The sequence below is a fragment of the Mustela lutreola genome, chromosome 11 (assembly GCF_030435805.1).
Source record: "Mustela lutreola isolate mMusLut2 chromosome 11, mMusLut2.pri, whole genome shotgun sequence".
Lineage (NCBI taxonomy): Eukaryota > Metazoa > Chordata > Mammalia > Carnivora > Mustelidae > Mustela > Mustela lutreola.
The window spans coordinates 60,591,768-60,610,957 of record NC_081300.1 but is presented as its reverse complement, the minus strand read 5'-3'; the positions used below and the strand labels follow the sequence as shown (position 1 = coordinate 60,610,957).

The 19,190-nt window shown below is 38.4% G+C and overlaps 1 protein-coding gene across 4 annotated transcripts in view; it reads left to right on the top strand.

Moving 5' to 3' along the window:
- SPIRE1 (spire type actin nucleation factor 1) overlaps positions 1-19,190 on the top strand; it is a 187,093-nt gene that overhangs the window by 156,246 nt on the left and 11,657 nt on the right. For 2 of the 4 annotated variants that reach the window (XM_059138678.1, XM_059138679.1), the window contains 4 exons: positions 2,310-2,482; positions 5,671-5,761; positions 15,281-15,423; positions 17,655-17,828. In XM_059138678.1, coding sequence (XP_058994661.1) covers positions 2,310-2,482; positions 5,671-5,761; positions 15,281-15,423; positions 17,655-17,828 — 581 coding nt within the window. The remainder of the gene's footprint in view (positions 1-2,309; positions 2,483-5,670; positions 5,762-15,280; positions 15,424-17,654; positions 17,829-19,190) is intronic. The other 2 variants (XM_059138681.1, XM_059138682.1) reach the window with 1 other exon arrangement.

The following is a 19,190-nucleotide window of genomic DNA, read 5'->3' as shown; positions in this document are numbered from 1 at the left end:
TAGTGATTTCCTTCCCTCCCTCCTATCTTATTTCACTTTTATGCTTAGTGTACCCTTTACTTTCAACCACAGGAGTTTCACAGACTGCTTGTTCCATGTGCAAAGATCAGTTTCATGTTGTTGGTCTGTAAATTAAATTATGCAGTGACTTCTTTATTTTTTTCCTTTCTTTTTTTTTTTTTTTTTGCTTTTAATTGCTCTAATTTGTTAGTTTTAAACTTTGTGTTTGACACATCATTTGAAATACTGAAGAAAATTGGTTCCACTTGCACTGAAAGAGTGAGTACAGGGTACAAGGGCAAAAAGGTGGCCTTTAGAATCAATACTAACAAAGAATCAAATATCACCTGCACCACACGGTAGCTGGGTGACTGGCTGAGTCTCCCTGGGCCTCGATTTACTTACCAATGGAGGTAAAAATCAGTGTCCGTAATTGCCAACGTTTATTGTGTGTTACCTTTAGTACACACAGTATTGAGTAAGTATTTTTATATGTACTTGTTCATTTCATCTTCAAAAGGAGCCCATGTCTGTTGTTAGGCCCATTTTACAGATGATGAAACAAGAGGTTAGGCAATTTCCTCATGGTCAGACAGGTAGCAGCAGAGCTAGACTTTGAACCCAAATCATCTGCATCTTACATTATAGTAAGGTATACTCTGTACTCTATATACTCCGTACTTTCTATTCTGTGCTGTGTGCTCTAAACTCTATAACCTGTTCCCTGTACTATGTACTCAATACTCTTCTTCTGTATTCTGTACTCTACGCTTTGAACTCTCTAGTCTGTACTCTGTACTATACATTCTGTACTCTGTACTCTATATGTAGTCTGTACACTGTTCTGTATACTCTATGCTCTGTATTCTGTGCGCGCTATATACTGCATTCTGTGTATACTCTATACCGCTTACTATACACACTCTGTGTGTTCTGTGATCTGTACTCTATACTGTGTGCTCTAGTCTCTAGTCTCTATTCTATACAGTATACACTATGCTCTGTGTACTCCCTGTAGTACTGTATTCTCTGTACTCCCCTCTGTACTACATACTCTAGATTATATACTATGGCCTTTAATGTTTTCTTATCACATGCAGCATCCACACTTGTTACTTCTATAGATGATTTGTGACTTGGATGTAAAAACTAAGCCATATTTATTTATATTATGTTTTCAATCCAAAGAACACGGATAATTTTGTCCTGTCTAGTATAAGCTATAACTTATACTGGTTGCATTGTCCTCCCGTGATTTGGATAGATTTTTTGCGTGGCTGTCATTCTTTCCTAATGGATACTGTCCTGTAATGCTTCTAAGCCTGTTCACGAGTATGTATTGAGTGTCTTCTTTGCCTATATACTTCCATCCTTAGGTATTTCTAATGTTTATTTCTCCCTGTAAACTTCCATACATAGCTATGCACTATGAAAAATTAAATTGAATGAATAATATACATATTCAAAATAAATTCCTTCACTTACAAAAAATATACTCTGTCCTATACTCTGTACTGTATGCTATATCCTATATATTCCTATACTCTGTACTGTATATTCCTGTATATTCCATAGTCTGTCCTGTGTACTCTGTGTACCTTGTGCACTATGTGAGAGTACTGTGTACTCTCTATACTCTGTGCTGTATGACATACTCTTTAGACGCCATGCTCTGTACTCATACATTGCGTACTTTGGGCTCTGTGCTCTGCATACTCTGTACTCTGCTGCCACATTTCTTTGATCTGTTGTATTGCCTTCGCACCCGGATCTGAATTCTGGATCATCTAAATCAGCTTTATCAAAGCAAACGTATCCCAGGTTCTTTGTGTTCATGTTTATATAACTATAGATTATTCACGATTTCGATTTTTAAATTAGACCATTCTCAAATCTTAAAGTCATATGCCTGCTATGGCTTTGTGTATGCCACCACTTTGGTCCATCCATCACTAGTTCTTCAGAGACTATAAAGTGAAACTAGCCTCTCTGGGTCTCTGCAAGATTAAGAAGGTATAGTCGGTTATCTGGATTCCTTCCAGCTCTAAATTTTAGTGTATAAATGTGAATCTAGTATTCATGTAAATGTTCTCTTTAACCTGACAGTTAATATCTAACAAAAATGTTTTTATATACCTAGGCATTATTATATCAAGCCTCTGTGTTCTATTTGTGTGACGTGGAAATGCCATGTCACCTGGCTTGTGTGGTTTGTGCTCCCAAGTGCAGGTACTTAGGAAAGTGCATTTGGTCTACTGATGACCTTTCTTAGCTTGAGAAAAGGTAAGCTTTTGCCTTTCTTTTACCAGATGTAACTACCCCTGAATCTCCAAAGACTGCTGTGGAATCATCGATGGTAAATGGAGGTTTAACATCACAAACGAAAGAAAATGGGTTGAGTGCGGCACAGCATGTGCCTTTGCAGCGGAAGAAACTCCTCAAAGCCCCAACCCTGGCTGAGCTGGACAGCTCTGACTCTGAGGTGAGTCCCATGACCGCCTGGTTCACACCTCTTGACTCCACATTCAGAGTGCAAGCCCTCTCTGACCTCCTTTACTAGCCATGTGGCCTTGGTTGTTGCTTAATCTCTTCCCATCTTTCAGTCAATAAAGTTGGGATTGAAATTCATTTGTTTAGCAGGAAATGAAACAGTGGGTTACTTACTGTTTTTCAGGAAAGACCAGTACAGTGGTCATAGTTGATAGAATAAGTTCAGAAATATTTGTATGGTCTTAGATTATGGCACTAAAAATAAGTTAAAAAATGCAAACGTAGGGGCGCCTGGGTGGCTCAGTGGGTTAAGCCTCTGCCTTCGGCTCAGGTCATGATCTCAGGGTCCTGGGATCGAGTCCCGTGTCGGGCTCTCTGCTCAGCAGGGAGCCTGCTTCCTTCTCTCTCTCTCTCTCTCTGCCTGCCTCTCAGTGTACTTGTAATTTCTCTCTGTCAAATAAATAAATAAAATCTTTAAAAAAAAAATGCAAACGTATTATCTTTAGGATATTTCCCTTTGTTTTGGGGAAGGAAAAAGAAAAATATTTTCCATGGATTCTTCTCTCTCTCACGCACACACCTACCCATAGTGAAGCTTGTTCTTTTGGTAATAGTAATACCAATGGACGTGTCTGCAAAAGAAAACTCTGCTAGGCTTCTCCAGATTTCATCTTTCCCCTGCTGCCCTTTGAAGGAAGATCTCGCATGTCCTGTCTGTTTTCCAGAAACTCTTAGGGTGCTGGTGCTTCCCAAGTCTCTCTCTCCAGCCCTTTGTCTACAGCATCAGTATTGTGTATCTCCACTGTGTAAAATGAAATTACATCCTTGCCTCCCTCTTCTCTCAGGGCCTGCCAGACACAATAAACACACACAGGCAGCCTCCCGGCTTCTGTTTGTTGTCGTGGTTGCTGGCTCCAACCACTCCATGTTCATCCAAGTTAGAATTAAGGAATTATTCTTTAATCACCCAGACTGGTTTCTGAGACAATTCTGGTCTGGCATCCTTCAGTACCACCTTGGAGCAAAGCAGCAGTGAAGGAGCAGTAGGAGTTCCAGAAGTGACCTTGTTCCAACAAGGACCTGGTTGAGTCACTGGTCAGGATGTAGAACTAGAAAGGGCCTAGTTTAGTGAGTGTCAGAGACTAGTAACTGGATCAGACAATACAAACAAGCAAGTTTCAGAGAGCAGGCCTGGCAGTCGTTTGAGAGATCAGAGACCATCAGGATCCTCCAGCCAGGCCGAAAGTGTTTAGTTGAGGGAATGGACGTGACGGGGCAAGCAGAGTAGGAGTCCACACCCACTGACTTCTCTCTGAGGAGATCTGATCTCCCAAGTCCCCTGGTACCTTCTGAGTGTCTTTGTGATTCCCCTGGGCCAGAACTGAGCCTAACGAAGACTAGTTTTCAAGTAGTGAGAAGTTGGGTGCAGCTGCCCGTGGTGGGCATGCAGGGGCAGAGGACCCCCCAACTGCTTCTGGGAGCAAATCCCAAAGGCCTTGCACCATGCCAGTGTCCTCACCACTTATCTGTTTCTTACTAACTAACTTGCACTCACCTGGCTGCCCCAGGATGGGCTCTTCGTTGTTCACAGTGGAAGCAAGTCAGAACAGTAAAGAGGAATGGTGTGGAACATGTACATGCTCAGAATTCTGTAAAATTGGGCTTTAGAAATGTTTCTGGGGGGAACCCCTTAGAGGCTGTGTCCCCAAGGAAGAGTGAGGTTAGGCCTCTGCCTTCGGCTCGGGTCATGATCCCAGGGTCCTGGGATTGAGCCCTGCATCAGGCTCTCTGCTCAGCAGGGAGCCTGCTTCCTCCTCTCTCTCTGCCTGCCTCTCTGCCTACTTGTGATCTCTCTCTTTCTGTTCAATAAATAAATAAAATCTTTTAAATTAAAAAAAAAAAAACATTTCTGGGGAAGGTGGGCTAAGGTATGTGAGGTGGTGTGTGGCGGTTTCTGCTGTTAAAATCAAGGTGGCACTCCCCTCATAATTTTTTGGGACTACTGTGTATGGCTCCTTTTTCTTTTCCTAAGAGATACTCTTGGCTTTTATTTCCTTTTGGCCTTCCATAGGCAGAAGGAGGGCATTCTAGTTGCGCACTAGCTCTTCTGGAGATTTGTGTGACCTCTACACCATGTTCAGGGTTGGGGCTTTGGTTACATTGCTTGATTTATTCTTCATGGTATGTACCAGGAATGGGGAAGTCAGTGTTCAGACCTTCTTTGTTGGAACTCTGTGGTTTACAGCCTTTTTTCATCTCCTGTCCTTTGACCAGATCCTTTGTATGGTAGCTTGCGTGAAACCAGTGCTTTTAGCAGTAGGTTTTAGGTAAAGCTATTTTTTGTGAATGGCTAAGTGAGTTCTCAAAGTCACCTTAAATAAGTAGGTCGGAGAGAATTTTCATGATTTCTCTCACATAGTCATAGGTGAATATCTTAAAATAATTTTCTTTCTTCCACTTTTAAAAATATTTAGCAGTTTTCTGTAGATATTATAGACATACGTTTTCATGTGGTTCATGTATATCCTCATTCACATGGTAGATAATAAGTTTTTCTTGAGTAAATATTGTACTTCATCTTGGTATAATCTGAAACAAATTACGGTCTCATCTGATTGGTAATAGAAATTTAAAATTTCTTTTGCATAATGTAGACATTTTTCTAGACTCATACAATATTTTATGAAATGTTTATTTTCATCTGTTCAATAAATATTAATATTTATTCATCACTTACTAACAGTAGGTTTGTTGCTGACAACAATGAATGAGGCCCATAGCATCTACCTTCATGCAGTTTACTAATCTATTACTTTTATAAATGTGTTAAATATTTCTCTAATAACGATATTAACCACCATTTACTATGTGCCTGGTAATGTGTTAAGCATTTTTGAGCATATTTTCTCATCTGATCCAATAATACAGTGTAAAGAGGGTATTAAACACCAAATGATGAAAGATGAGAAACTTGTTGTGTCATATCACTCTAATGAGGGACAAATCCAGAACACAAACCCAGGCTTGTCTAATTTAAGATACCTTCTAGGTCTTCTAGTTGCCTTGAACCTTTGACATAATTTGGTGCCTCACACTGAAATAAATCTGTAGTAGTAAAATTTATTAGCATGAAAGCACTAATGTCTTAGGAGTCTATTTCTCTGTCCCCACCTTTCTCAGGAGGAAACTCTACACAAGTCAACCAGCAGCAGCAGTGTGTCTCCCTCCTTCCTTGAAGATCCCTTAGTAGAGGCCGTGTCCACGAGGAAGAGTGAGTATTTGTGGTACGAAGAGCTAGCATCAGATTCCTTCAAAAACACACTGGACCGAGAATAGGGAGTCCCAAAGTGCTTTGTGATCATTTAGCGTAGAAAACTAACCCTGGAATTTTCCCTAATCAGGAGCAGAAATATTGCTATATTCCTAAAGTGACATTGATAACTGGGCCTCAGGTTCTTATAACAGATCATTCACCTTCAGGTTTACAGATAATAATTGTAGGGAATAAGTCAACTGTCTGTGTTTTTTAGATTAATTTACCTCCTTGTCTGAATTCAAGCTGGGAGCCCTAAATAATCACACTTGTTTTCATTCCCAGGCCCACACATATATACACATATCCATACCCACTTACATGTATGGATAGTAAAAATGCCTTTATAACTCTTCGTAGGTTCTGAACACAGAATCTAAAGTTAAGTGATTTCTAGATGCTTTTTTAAAACATTTATTTATTTATTTATTTATTAGATTGAGAGAGAGAAGAGAGAGCGTGAGTGGGAGAAGGGACAGAGGGAAAGAATCTTAAGCAGACTCTGCACCAAGTGTGGAGCCTGATGCAGGGCTAGATCCCATCACCCCAAGATCACAACCTGTCGGAAATCAAGAGTTGGATACCCAACCAAATGAGCCATCCAGGCACCACATTTCTAAATGTTTTTAATTATCTTTTTGTGTATAAAATCATTATAAAATATTTAAGAAATTACAGCATTAAGTGAGAGGATTCTGGGAAGACGGTGGAATAAGGAGCACCAGGAATCTGTCTCTCACTTGGACAACAGTTGTACCGGCAGAATTTGTCTGATGTAAGTCCTTTGGAACTCTGAGTTTGTTGAAGGCTTGCAACTTCCAGAGGAAGATTTAGGTGGAAAATTGTGGTTAATTTCAGTCACTTTTAGCTCTTAGCATAATGGGAGCTACTCATGCCCCACGCCAGCCACTGTACTGTTCCTGAAACAGCAGGTAGCAGCGTACTGTTCCTGAAACAGCTTGCACATAGCTTCCAGGAGCTAGGATGGGCAAAAAGGACCCTGGCCTCCAAATATTGGGAATCTGTCCTCTGCTACATCGGAATCCAAAGGTGTAGACAAAAAGGCAGTGATTATTGTTGCTTTGTCACAAGCTCCCTGCATGCTAAAGTGACTTTCAGGGGACCTAAAGGGCTAGCCTCCTTACCCACCTCCTTCATTCTTAGCTTTTTTCCTTTGGGGAGCCAGACATTAAACTAAGATATTCCAAAACTACATATACAGAAAATTATAAAGTGACAGTGCATGCCCGGGAAATGGCTCATAAAAGACCTGACAGGATCTTAAGTTTACATCTCAGGCTGATTGTCAGCACAGAGACAGCCTATAGCAATCAAGAAAACAATAAACAAAAACCCTAACAAAAAGCAGACCCTGGGAAAGAAAGGGACAGAATCTGATTCCCAGAGTTACCACATTATTAGATTCAAATGTCCAATATTCAACAACAACAACAAAAAATTACAAGTCATACAGAGAAACAGGAACGTATGGCCCATTCAGAGTAAAGAAAGAAATCACCAGAAACTGTCCCAGAAAAAGAAGGGGATATACCAAAGACTTTTTAAAAACTGCTTTAAAGTGGCTCAAAAAACTAAAAGAAGATATGGAGAAGGCCAAGAATACAATATGTGAGCAAAAATGGAAAGATAAATAAAGAGCTGGAAAACCTAAACTGAAACAAACAAACAAAAAATTCTGGAGCCAAAAATGCCAATAACTTAAATGAAAAATCCACTAGAAGATTCAATGGCAGATTTGAACTGGCAGAAGAAAGAATCAGCAAACTTGGAGATAGGACAAAGGATGGTGTCAAGTCTGAGGAACAGAAAGAAAAAAGACTGAAGAAAAGCAAACAGAGACTGAGAGACTTGTGGGACACTGTCAAGTGGACCAAGATATGCACTAGAGTCCCCAAACGAGATGAGAGAAAGAGAGGGGCAGAAGGAATAATTGCAGAAATAAAGGCTGAGACTCCCCAAATTTGAGGAATTACATGAATATAAACATTCAGGCAGCCCAGCTGAAATAAAAGAGACCCACACCAAGACATACTGTAATCAAACTTTCAAAAGCCAAAGACAGATAGAAAGACAAGAGAGAAATGAGTCACTACATACAAGAGATTCTCTAAGATCTTCAGTATATTTCTCATCAGAAACTTTGGTGGCCAGAAGATAGTGGGCCAATATAGCTTTCCACCCCACTCTCTGAAAGTTTCCTTTATACCACTTCACTTTTTATGAAGGACCAACACTAATACCTGTTTTAGCTAACTGAAAGAAATCCAAAGAAGATATTTCACTTTTATAAAATGCTTCAATTGTTTTTTTAGTTTATACACTTTCAGCTTACAAAAGGTTTCACAGGAATGCTCTACTTTCAGAGAGTGGGGGAGATCTGTATATACAGAGTGCTTAAAAAAAAAAAAGTCAACCAACAGTCTTATATCCAGCAAAGCCATTGTTCGAAGTGAGGGAGAAATGAAGACATTCGCAGATAAACAAAAGCTGAGGGAGTTCATAACCACTGGATGCTTCCCAGTGGAAAATGCTCAGAAGTCCTCCAGGGGAAATGGAAGGACACTAGCCAATAATTCAAAGCCATAAGAGAAATAAAAGATCTCAGTAAAATACATGGGCAATTATAAAAGCTAATAGTATTTTAACAATGGTTTGTAACTGCACTTTTTGTTTGCTACATAATTTGAGAGACTAAGGCACTTGAAAGAATTATTAGCCTATATTTTGGGGAAGACGGTGCATAAAAATATAATTTTGTTATATCCAAAAAGGATGGATACAGAGCTTTAGAAGAGCAGAGTTTTTGTGTATTATTGAAATTAAGCTGCTAGGAGTCCAAATCAGAGTGTTATAATTTTAGGATGTTAAATGTAGTCTCCATGGTAACCACCAAGAAAATAGTTACAGAATATACACAAAAGGAAAATGGGAAAGCAATTTAAACATTTCACTATTAAAAAAATCAATTTAACATGAAAGACAAGAATGAAGGAAAAGAGGGACAAAAGCTCTAAGTCGTATGGGAAACAAATAGCACAGTGACAAAAGTCCCTCCTGATCAGTAATTACTGTAAATGTAAGTTAATTGAACTCTGTAATCAAAAGCTGGAGATTGGCAGAATGGATAAAAACACATGCTCCAGCTATATGCTGGCTAGAAAAGACTCCCTTGAGATTCAAAAAAACAGAGAGATTCAAAGTGAAAGAATGGAAAGATATTCCATGCAAATAGTAACCAAAAGAAAGCTGGGGAAACTATACTGACATCAGACAAAATAGACTTTAAATTTAAAAAAAAAAAAAAAGTTAAAACAGACAGAGAAGGACACTGTATTAATAAAAGGTTCAATACAGTAAGAAGATAGAACAATTATTAACATTTTTGCACCTATTGACAGACTGTCAAAATACATATATAAAGCAAAACTGACAGAAATGAAGGAGAAATAGACAGTTCTGCAGTAATAGTCAGAGACTTCAGAACCCCCTCTCACAATAATGGTGAGAACAACCAGGCAGAGGATAAGGAAATCGAGGACCTGGATACCATGATAAACCAACTAGATCTGACAGACACATACAGAACACATTCCCCAACAACAGAATATACATTCTTCTCCAGGGCACATGGCACATTTTCAAGGATAGACCATATGTTAAACTATAAGTTCAGTCTCATTAGTTTTTTTAAAGATTTTATTTATTTATTTGACAGAGACATAGCAAGAGAGGAAACACAAGCAGTGGGAGAGAGAGGGAGAAGCAGGCTTCCTGCTGAGCAGAGAGCCCAATGCAGAGCTCGATCCCAGGACCCTGGGATCATTACCTGAGCCGAAGGCAGATGCTTAATGACTGAGTTACCCAGGCACCCCCTCAATAGATTTTAAAGAACAGGTATCATACAAAGTATCTTCTCTGGCCACAATGGGACAAAGTTAGAAATCAGTAACAAAAGGAAAACTGAAAAATTCACAGAATTGTGGAAATTAACACTTTTTAAAAATCAGTGGATCAAAGAAGAAATCACTAGAGAGATTAGAAAGTATTTAGAAATGAATGAAAATGAAAACACAACATACCAAAACTATGGGGCACAGTGGTAACAGTGCCAAGGTGAAATTTACTGCTGCAAATACTTAAATTAAAAACAAGAAATTTCAATGATTAGTTGCACAGTGAATGTTCTGGTTTTAAGAAGAAGGGAAGGAATGAATGAACAAACAAACCAACAATCTAACTTTACAACATAAGGAACTAGAAAAAGAAGAACAAACTAAACACAAAGCTAGCAGAAGAAAGGAAATAATAAAGACAAAGGCAGAGATAAAATATAGAGAATAGAGAAACAGTAGAGAAAGATCAAAGAAACCAAAAATTGGTCCTTCAGAAATATCAACATAATTGACAAACCCTTAGCTACATAGACTAAGGGAAAAAAAGACTGAAATTACTAAAATCAGAAATGAAGGGGGGACAAATTCTATAGAAATAAAAAGAGAATGTATCATGAATGGTTACCATCAAATTGGATAGCCTTGATAAAATGGACAAATTGCTAGAAATGCCAAGCCTAGCAAGACTAAATCAGAAAGAAAGAGAAAATCTGACTAGACCAATAACTAGTAAGATATTGAATTAGTAAGCATAAGCCCTCCCTACAAAGAAAAGGCCTCTCATGCCTCACTGGTGAATTCTTCCAAACATTAAAAAAAAAAATTACTGTCAATCTTTCTCAAACATTTCCCAGAAAGTGAAGAAGAGGGAGTACTTCCTAACCCACTTTATGAGAACAGCATTACGCTGATGCTAAAGCCAAACAAAAGCTACAAGGACAGAAAACTGCAAACCAATACTGGTTTTTTTACAAATACTGTTTTTTTTTTTAAAAGATCTTTAACAAAATACTAGCAAACAGAATTCAGCAATGTATTAAAAGGATTATATACCCTGACCAAGTAGGATTTATTCCTGACTACAAGGATGGTCCAACATATAAAAATTAATTAGTGTGATATGCCACATCAGCAGAGTGAAGAAAAACAACAATAGATTATTTCAATTGATGCTGAAAAAGCATTTGACAAAATTGAACACCCTTTCATAATAAAAAACTTCACTAACTAGGAAGAACGTCACAATAGAAGGAAACTACCTCAACATAATAAAAGCCATATATGAAAAACCCACCTCAAACATCATACCCAGTGGTGAAAGACTGAAAGAATTTCCTCTAAGAAACAGAAACAAGGCAAGGATCCCTGCTTTCATCACTTCTGTTCAGCATAGTACTGGAAACACTAGTAAGAGCAATTTGACAACAAAAAGAAATAAAGGGCAGCCAGAATGGAAAAAAAAGAAGTAAAATTATCTCTTTATAGATGTTATGATCTTTTGTGTAAGGAAACCCTAAAAGATTCCCAAAAAAAACTATTAGAATAAATGAATTCAGTAAAGTAGCAAAATATAAAATCACACAAAAATCAGTTGTATTTCTGTACACAGACAATAAATAATCTGAAAAGGAAATTACAAAAGCAATTCCATTTATAATCATGTCAAAAGGATAAAATAGTTAGGAATTAACCAATGAAGTGAAAGACTTATTCACTAAAAACTACAAAACATTGCTGAAAAAAATTAAAGAAGACTTAAGTAAAGGGAAATACATCCTGTGTTCACAGATTAGAAGACTTAATATCATTAAAATGTTTACACAGCCCAACATGATCTACAGATTCAGTGCAATCCTTATTAAAATGCCAATGACATTTGTGCAGAAATAGAAGACAATCCATTCTTTTTTTTTTTTTTTTTTTTTAAGATTTTATTGATTTATTTGAGAGAGCACCGGCAGTGGTAAGGGACAGAGAGAGAGGGAAAAGCAGACTCCCTGCTGAGCAGGAATCCTGACATAGGAGGGCTCCATTGCAGGACTCCAGGATTACAACCTGCGCCAAAGGCAGATGCTTAACCAACTGAGCCACCCAGTGCTCCAGAAGACAACCCATTCTAAAATTCACATGGAATCTCAGGGGACCCAAATAGCCAAAACAATCTTGAAAAAGAACTGGAGTATTCATGCTTCCTGATTTCAAAACTTATTACAAACTACAGTAATCAAAATACTCTGGCATTAGCATAATGACAAAGATATAAATCAATGGAATAGAATAGAGAGCTCAGAATAAACCCTCACCTATATGGTCAAAAGATTTTTGACAAGTATGCCAAGACCATTCAATGAGTAGTCTTTAAAGAAATGGTGCTGGGAAAACAGGGTATCTACATGCAGAAGAAGGAAATTAGGGGCACCTGGGTGGCTCAGTCAGTTAAGCATCTGCCTTCAGCTTGGGTGATGATCTCGGGGTCCTAGGAGGGAGCCCCGATTTGAACTTTCTGCTCACTGGGGAGTCTGCTTCTCCTTCTCCCTATGCCCCTCCCCACTGTTCATGCTCTCTCTCTCAAATAAATTAAAAAAATAAAAATAAAAAACTTAAAAAATTTTTAAACACTTTGAAGATTTAAAAAAAAAAAAAAAAATGAATGGGCCCCTGGTTGGCTCGGTCAGTTTACCATCTGCCTTTGGCTCAGGTCATGAACCCAGGGTCCCGGACTCGAGTCCCACATCAGGCTCCCTGCTCAGCGGGAAGCCTGCTTCTCTGTCTCTCTCTTTCTTTCTCTTTCAAATAAATAAATAAAACCTTAAAAAAAAAAAAAAAAAGAATGAAGCTGGACCCTTACCCGAACATCAAATACAAAAATTAACTCAAAATGGATTAAGGACCAAAATGTAAGACGTAAAATAATAAAACTCTTAGAAGAAAAGATAGGACAAAAGCTCCATGAGATTAGATTTGGCATTGTTTATTAGATAGGACAGTAATGGCACAGATTTTTGAAAATGGACAAGTTGGAATTTATGAAAATAAAAACTTATGTACACTAAAAGATATCATCAAGAGAATGATAAGGCAACCCTCAGAAGATGAGAAAATATTTACAAATCATATATCTAATAAAGGATTAATTTTCAGAGAGTATGTAGAGAAAGTCCTGAAACCCAACAACAGAAAAGACAACCTAATTAAAAAATGAGCAAAGGACTCAGATGGTCATTTCTCCAAAGAAGATATACAAGTGATCAACAAACACATGAAAATGTTCTCAGCATCACTGATCATTAGGGAAATGCAAATCAAAACTTGAGTGAGATACTACCTCCTATCCACTAAAGTGGTTACCATCAAAATAAACAAAAACCAGAAGATAACAAGTGTTGACAAGAACGTGGACAAATTGAAACCCTGTGCACTGTTGGAAATGTGAAATGGTACAGGTGCTGTGGAGAACAGTATGGTGACTCCTCAAAAATTTAAAAATAGAATTACATATGATCCAGCAATTCTACTTCTGATTATATAAGCAAAGAGATAGACATCCATGTTCATAGCATCAGTATTCACAATCACTAAAACATGGAAGTAACCCAAGTGTCCCATCAGTGCATGGATGGCTAAGCAAAATGTGGAATAGCCACACAATGGAATATTAGCCTTAGAAATGGGAAATCCTGCAGTTGCTACACCGACGAACCTTTAGGACTTTTTGCTAAGGGAAGAAAGCAATTACAAAAAAGGCAAATACTGTATGATTCCATTTATATGGGATTCTTAGAGTAGTCAAAATCAGAGAGAAAGAAAATAGAACGATAGTTGCCAGGTCTGTAGGTAGAGGAGAATGGGAAGTTATTGTAATGGTTACAGAATTTCAATTTTACAAGATGAAGAGATATGGCGATAGAAGATGGTAATGGTTGCACAATGATGGAAATATTTAATACCACTGAACTGTACAGTTAAAATTAAGACACTAGGGGTGCCCGCGTGGCTCAGTCAGTTAAGCATCAGGCTGTTGGTTTGGGCTCAGGTCAGGATATCATAGGGTTGTGAGGTTGAGCCCCGTGTGGGGCTTACACTCAGTGGGGAGCCTGCTTGCAGATTCTGTCTGTCTGCCCCTCCCCCTACTCATGTGCTTGCTTGCTCAAATAAATAAGTCTATCTTTTAAAAAAAATTTGACAGGGGCACCTGGATGGCTCAGTCAGTTAAGCGTCTGCCTTTGGCTCAGGTCATGATCCCAGGGTTCTGGGATCCAGCCCCCGTGTTGGGCTCCCTGCTGAGCTTCTCCTTCTCCCTTTCCCCCTTGCTTGTTCTCTCTCTCTCCATCTCTGTCAAATAAATAAATAAAATCTTAAAAAATATTTTAAAAAGACACTAAGTATATTTTATGTATGTTTTACAGCAATGGAAAAAAGAAACTTTTCCTGGAGGAAAACCCTTATATATTAAGATATACTTAGAACATTGACTTGATTTCTTATACACATGGAGTTTTTAGTGATTAAAATTCTTTAACTGGTTATCTTGATTGACTTAATAAGATTATATCACGAACATAGTAAGAGCTGATCTTGGTTATCACCTATAATTGGTATTTGGCCAGGCTAATTAAATATTACAGAGATTCAGTTAAATCACATAATGGATTTTTGTATCTTTCTTGATTGTGGAAATTGTTTTGTTTTTATTTAGTGATTTCTCTTGGGGGGACAGTCCAAATAGATGGGTCACTTTTAACTTTGTGTTGACTTCACTTTCTTCACTCACCAAATACTACATCAAAGCTGCAGCAGGCTTACTTTGCAAAGAGAGTAGGAGGAAGCACTAAAAAAACTTGGTTAGAACATAATTTATTTCTAATGTTCTCCTTATGTTTTCACAATGTGAATCCAGAACCATTCAAACACTAAAACATTCTGCTTTTAAACCCTATCCCAAAATATCACTAGGCAGAAGAGAGCAGTGTTAGAGTATGAACATCAAAACTGGAATTTGCTTTTCAAAATTTAAATAGAGATCGATTTAAATCTAAGGACAAAATGTCTTGATAATCATCAAAAAGGAAAAGTTTTTATTTTTTATAGTTCATCTTTTAAAAAGGAGAATATAAAATGACTACACTTGAAAATTTTGGCATGACATGGGAGACTTTTTGGACACACAGAATTCATATTTTTACTTCTTTTACATGCCTGAAACTCTATAATTGCAAAATCCTGTGGTATATAACTTGAGGGCATTTACATGTACAAAGCTGAGACTATAATTGTGTTTTTATGTATGAATTTGGATGAATATTAAAAATATGAACTATTTTTCCTTTTTTTCCTCACTACGTCTGTAGGAAAGTTTATATTGCAGAGATTTTTGTATAGCACTCCTCATACTATCCCCATAAGGACCTCCAGTCTTAACCCTCTAATGAAATAAACATTTCATCTTTGAATGCAGTGTTTGTCACAAGTGACAAAGGGTTTTCTGTTAGGAATTCAAAATCTAAGATTTTTATTTTGTAGGAAAGTTCATTTCAGTTTGGTTCATTTCATTTCATTTCTTTAGAGCCTCCAAAATTCTTGCCCATATCATCAACACCCCAGCCAGAGAGACGGCAGCCACCCCAGAGACGACATTCTATTGAAAAGGAAACACCCACTAATGTAAGACAGTTTCTGCCACCGTCCAAGCAGAGCTCCCGATCTCTTGTAAGTAACTGGAAGGCTTCATAGTGGCTTAAGGATCAGTGAGAGGCCTCTTACCATTAGCTCTCGATGATTAGGAGGAAAAATAAACTTCCAAACGTTAAAATGAACTTCAAACAGCTTTATTTGTTTTTAATATCTAAAGAAAACCAACTCTAACATCACCTAAATGAAATTTGACCATTCCTTGTTCATTTTAAAGTACTTGTTTTTTCCAGAATTCTTACCAGTGGTTGAAAATATGTATTATTATTAAAGAAATGCTTTCTTCTTTTTAAGGGAATTAGTATGCTTAAAAATTGTTAAAACTCATCAAAAGGTTGTTTTATGGAGGCAGCAATATGAGGGGAGAATTTTGATCCAATAGAAACCATTGTACATTGTTTTCAAGTATGTTTTATGATCTTGGAGCCAAAGCTGCTGTTTGCCCTGGATGACAGTTTGGCTGTTTTCCCAAGACTTGAGGTTCATCTAGTGGCTTTGATTCTGAGGACAGTAGGCCCCTGCCAAGAAGGAGTAACAGACCCTCTAACCAAAGGCGGTCTGCAAAGATTCTCTTGTAGTCCCACTTGACTTCACAAATATTTGCAGGGGAGATGAAGACTTCAATCACTCATTTTGCCAGCAACCTAATATCTAATGTTTTCTCAGGCATTCATGAATAAAAAGCACTGGAATATGCTTACTCCATTTTTTTCAGCCATATTTTTAAGCTATCTTGAATTATCAAGGGTTCAAATAAAGCAATAACAGATGTCCCTCCCTCAAAGTAGAGGAAGGTGGTGTGGTTACTGTGAAGGTACCAAGTTTAGACAGCTTTATAATGTTGAAATTTAATCAGTATTTCTGTTACGAAACAGTTCGACTAAAAAACTAGTGATTATATGTCAATTCCTGACCCAGTTCCTCTAATTCCCAAATAATCACTGAAACATTGATTAAATATAGCCTCGCCGGTGGTTTACCCATAGGAAAAGAGAACTCTAACCAGACAGGCTCAAACTTCAGAATCTAAAGACTTGTGTTAATCTGAACAACTTTTTGCTTTAGCAAAATATAGTTATTGTCACAGCTTAAGTCTGTTCAAGGTCACAAGTCCAATAATCAGGTGATTCTTCTCTTCACCCAGCTTTTCTCTTAGAAGCCAGTGCATCATTTAGCTGTGCACCAGGACTTGTGATCACATGACTCCACTGTTAATGTTAAATTTAAAAATTATCAATGTAGAGAAACTGTCAGGTCAATTAGAAGAAATTACAGCTATTAGGAGTAGTTTTGAATAGAAGAGAAAAAATACCAAAGAGGTAATCGAGGAAAGACCATCCGCCCACATCGAGGGCCCAGAAGTGTTTTCCTGACAAAGGGGAACTCGTGGTATGTGCTAGGTCAGGCTGTGAGTTACTTTTTGTGGAGAAGAAGAGCAAGATAAAACCAATCTGTGGTCACAGCTAAGAGTCTCAGTGGAAGGCAGTGGGAAAGCACTTCTGTCATTGGCTGGCGTCCAGGTTCCACATGGAACCACAGCTCCCTCCAAGGGTCCAGGGCACCAACCGAGACAAAGTCACTTCCAGGTCAGAGTAGTGACCCTTCTTGCTAGTAGCTTGTCTTGGGAAATCCATAAAGTCACACTCATCTTGCGGCAATGCCCTCTAGCTTGGTAAGTATCATTTTTAAAAAGTATGACAATTTAAAACTGTAGCTCTTTTTAGGAAAACAAGGCATCATTTTGTATTTATAACCCCTCCACTGAAAATTGCAGAAATGTCTTCACTGGTCCTCATTTTTATTTTTCTTGTGTCTCCCTCTCTTTCCCTAGGATGTTTGAAACCTAATTTTTTTCATAATTTGGTCAAATGATTGAGGATGATTGTCCATCTAAGTGAAAGGCGACTTTCAGCGCCTTCCTCTGGGAAGCTGGGGAGCAAGTGCTGCCTGGAGCTCACCCCCCACACCCGCTCTCACAGCCAAGTTAGAAATACCTTAAGTTCTGCTGTGTGAATTCCAAGAGTCTCTAGGAATGATTTCCTGGTGCGATTACTGACTTACACGTGCAGGAGCAGACATGGTGTGGTCACACACATGAATCTACGGCTAAAGTCCTTGGTGGTGTTTTTGTTTTGTTTTGTTTTTCTTTCATGCTCTGTAACCACTATTTGTAGGTCACTCACGTTCAGCATTATTTTCTCCTTTTCTTTTCCCCCTACCATTTTCTTTTTCCCTTATCTATTGTTCAGGTTCCTAGGATAACCAGTGTTTGGCCAAGGACGCCTTGCCGACCACTTTTTTCTACCATACAAACAGCTTCTCTGCTCAGCTCTCATCCTTTTGAAGCAGCCATGTTTGGGGTAGCAGGGGCTATGTATTATCTATGTGAGAGAGCTTTTACCAGCAGGTGGAAATCCTCAAAGGTTGGCCTCTTTCTGCTGGTTCTGGGAATTATTTTACTCTCTCTATCTCTTTGACAGTGATACCGCAACTACCGCACTCTGAACAATTAACAGCTTAGATGGGCACTTTGCTTCTGATCGTTGATTCCAGTCTTTTGTAGGATGCATAGATGACACCATGATCTCAGTTGAAAGGAAAATGACCTTGAAAGGACAACAAACTCAAAATGCAGCATCAGATTAGAGGGACCTGTGAGTGACCCAGTGGTACAGCAGGAGGAATGTCATCTCCTTTCCGGGTACAGGGGGCACTGCCCGAGAACCTGTGGGTGCTCTCCTCCCCAGGCCCTCCCACCATCAGAACAGTGTTTGCTCCCTCACCCAGCTGACACAACAGCCTTCTTCCAGGCCACAGAGCCATGGGGACTCCCCCACCCCTGGAACCATGTCATTCCCCATTTCCTGCACACTCCACCATGAGCTCCAAAATGCTGTGCCCCCATAGCCTGTGCCAGCCCTGGGCTCAGAATCTCTGTGTTCCGCATCTTTCATAGAGCTGTGTGGTGTGGGTCAGGTGTCATGCGGTTTTTATGACAACCCACTTTGCCATAGAAATTTTAAGTTTTCCTTTTATTGATGTGGTTATTTTAAATATGTAAATTTAGGCATTTCATTTTTTAGATTTTCATACAGAATATATTTTTTAAAGGAAATATAGTATCTGCCAAACCCCAGTGAAATAAGCTTTCGTACTATGCCGCTATGCTGAAAGCTTCCCCTGCCCCCAGAGGAGCACCGGCTGCCCACTAGCCTTTGCAGCTGCTCTCCTGTTCCGCCTCCTATGGGATCCTGGTTCTCCTAGGTCCTTTATTTACTAAACCTATCCATGACAAATGAAACAGCAGCTGGTTTCTTTGTTATTCTTTATTACCCATCTTGGTTTGGAAAAGAGATTCTGAATGTAAAGGAAATACATCAAATTCTTTTCTCTTATTGTCACAAAACAGAAGAATAGATCTCTGTTCTTTTTCCCACTTTAGATCTGGCCCTTTGGGCAGTACGTGGTCAGTTAAAATTCAGGGATGGCATTTTAGCTCCTGCCACTGTTACTGCTGTTACTGAAGATCTGTTGGCATTTTCATTTTTATTATCAGTCCTCCCCAAACAGAGATGTAAGCGTATACTGTTACTCCAGGCAGAGTTCACTTTGAGTTTTAAAGTTGAATTTGACATGAGAAGAATAATTAAACTTAATAGGTGCTATTTTAATTTAAATCTGCCTTGGTTTTATTAAAAACTCCAGAAAATATTGGTGGTTTTGGATAATTTTCAAATATCTGCTAGTTACAAAATTTTTGCTCATTAAAAATACTATATAAAATA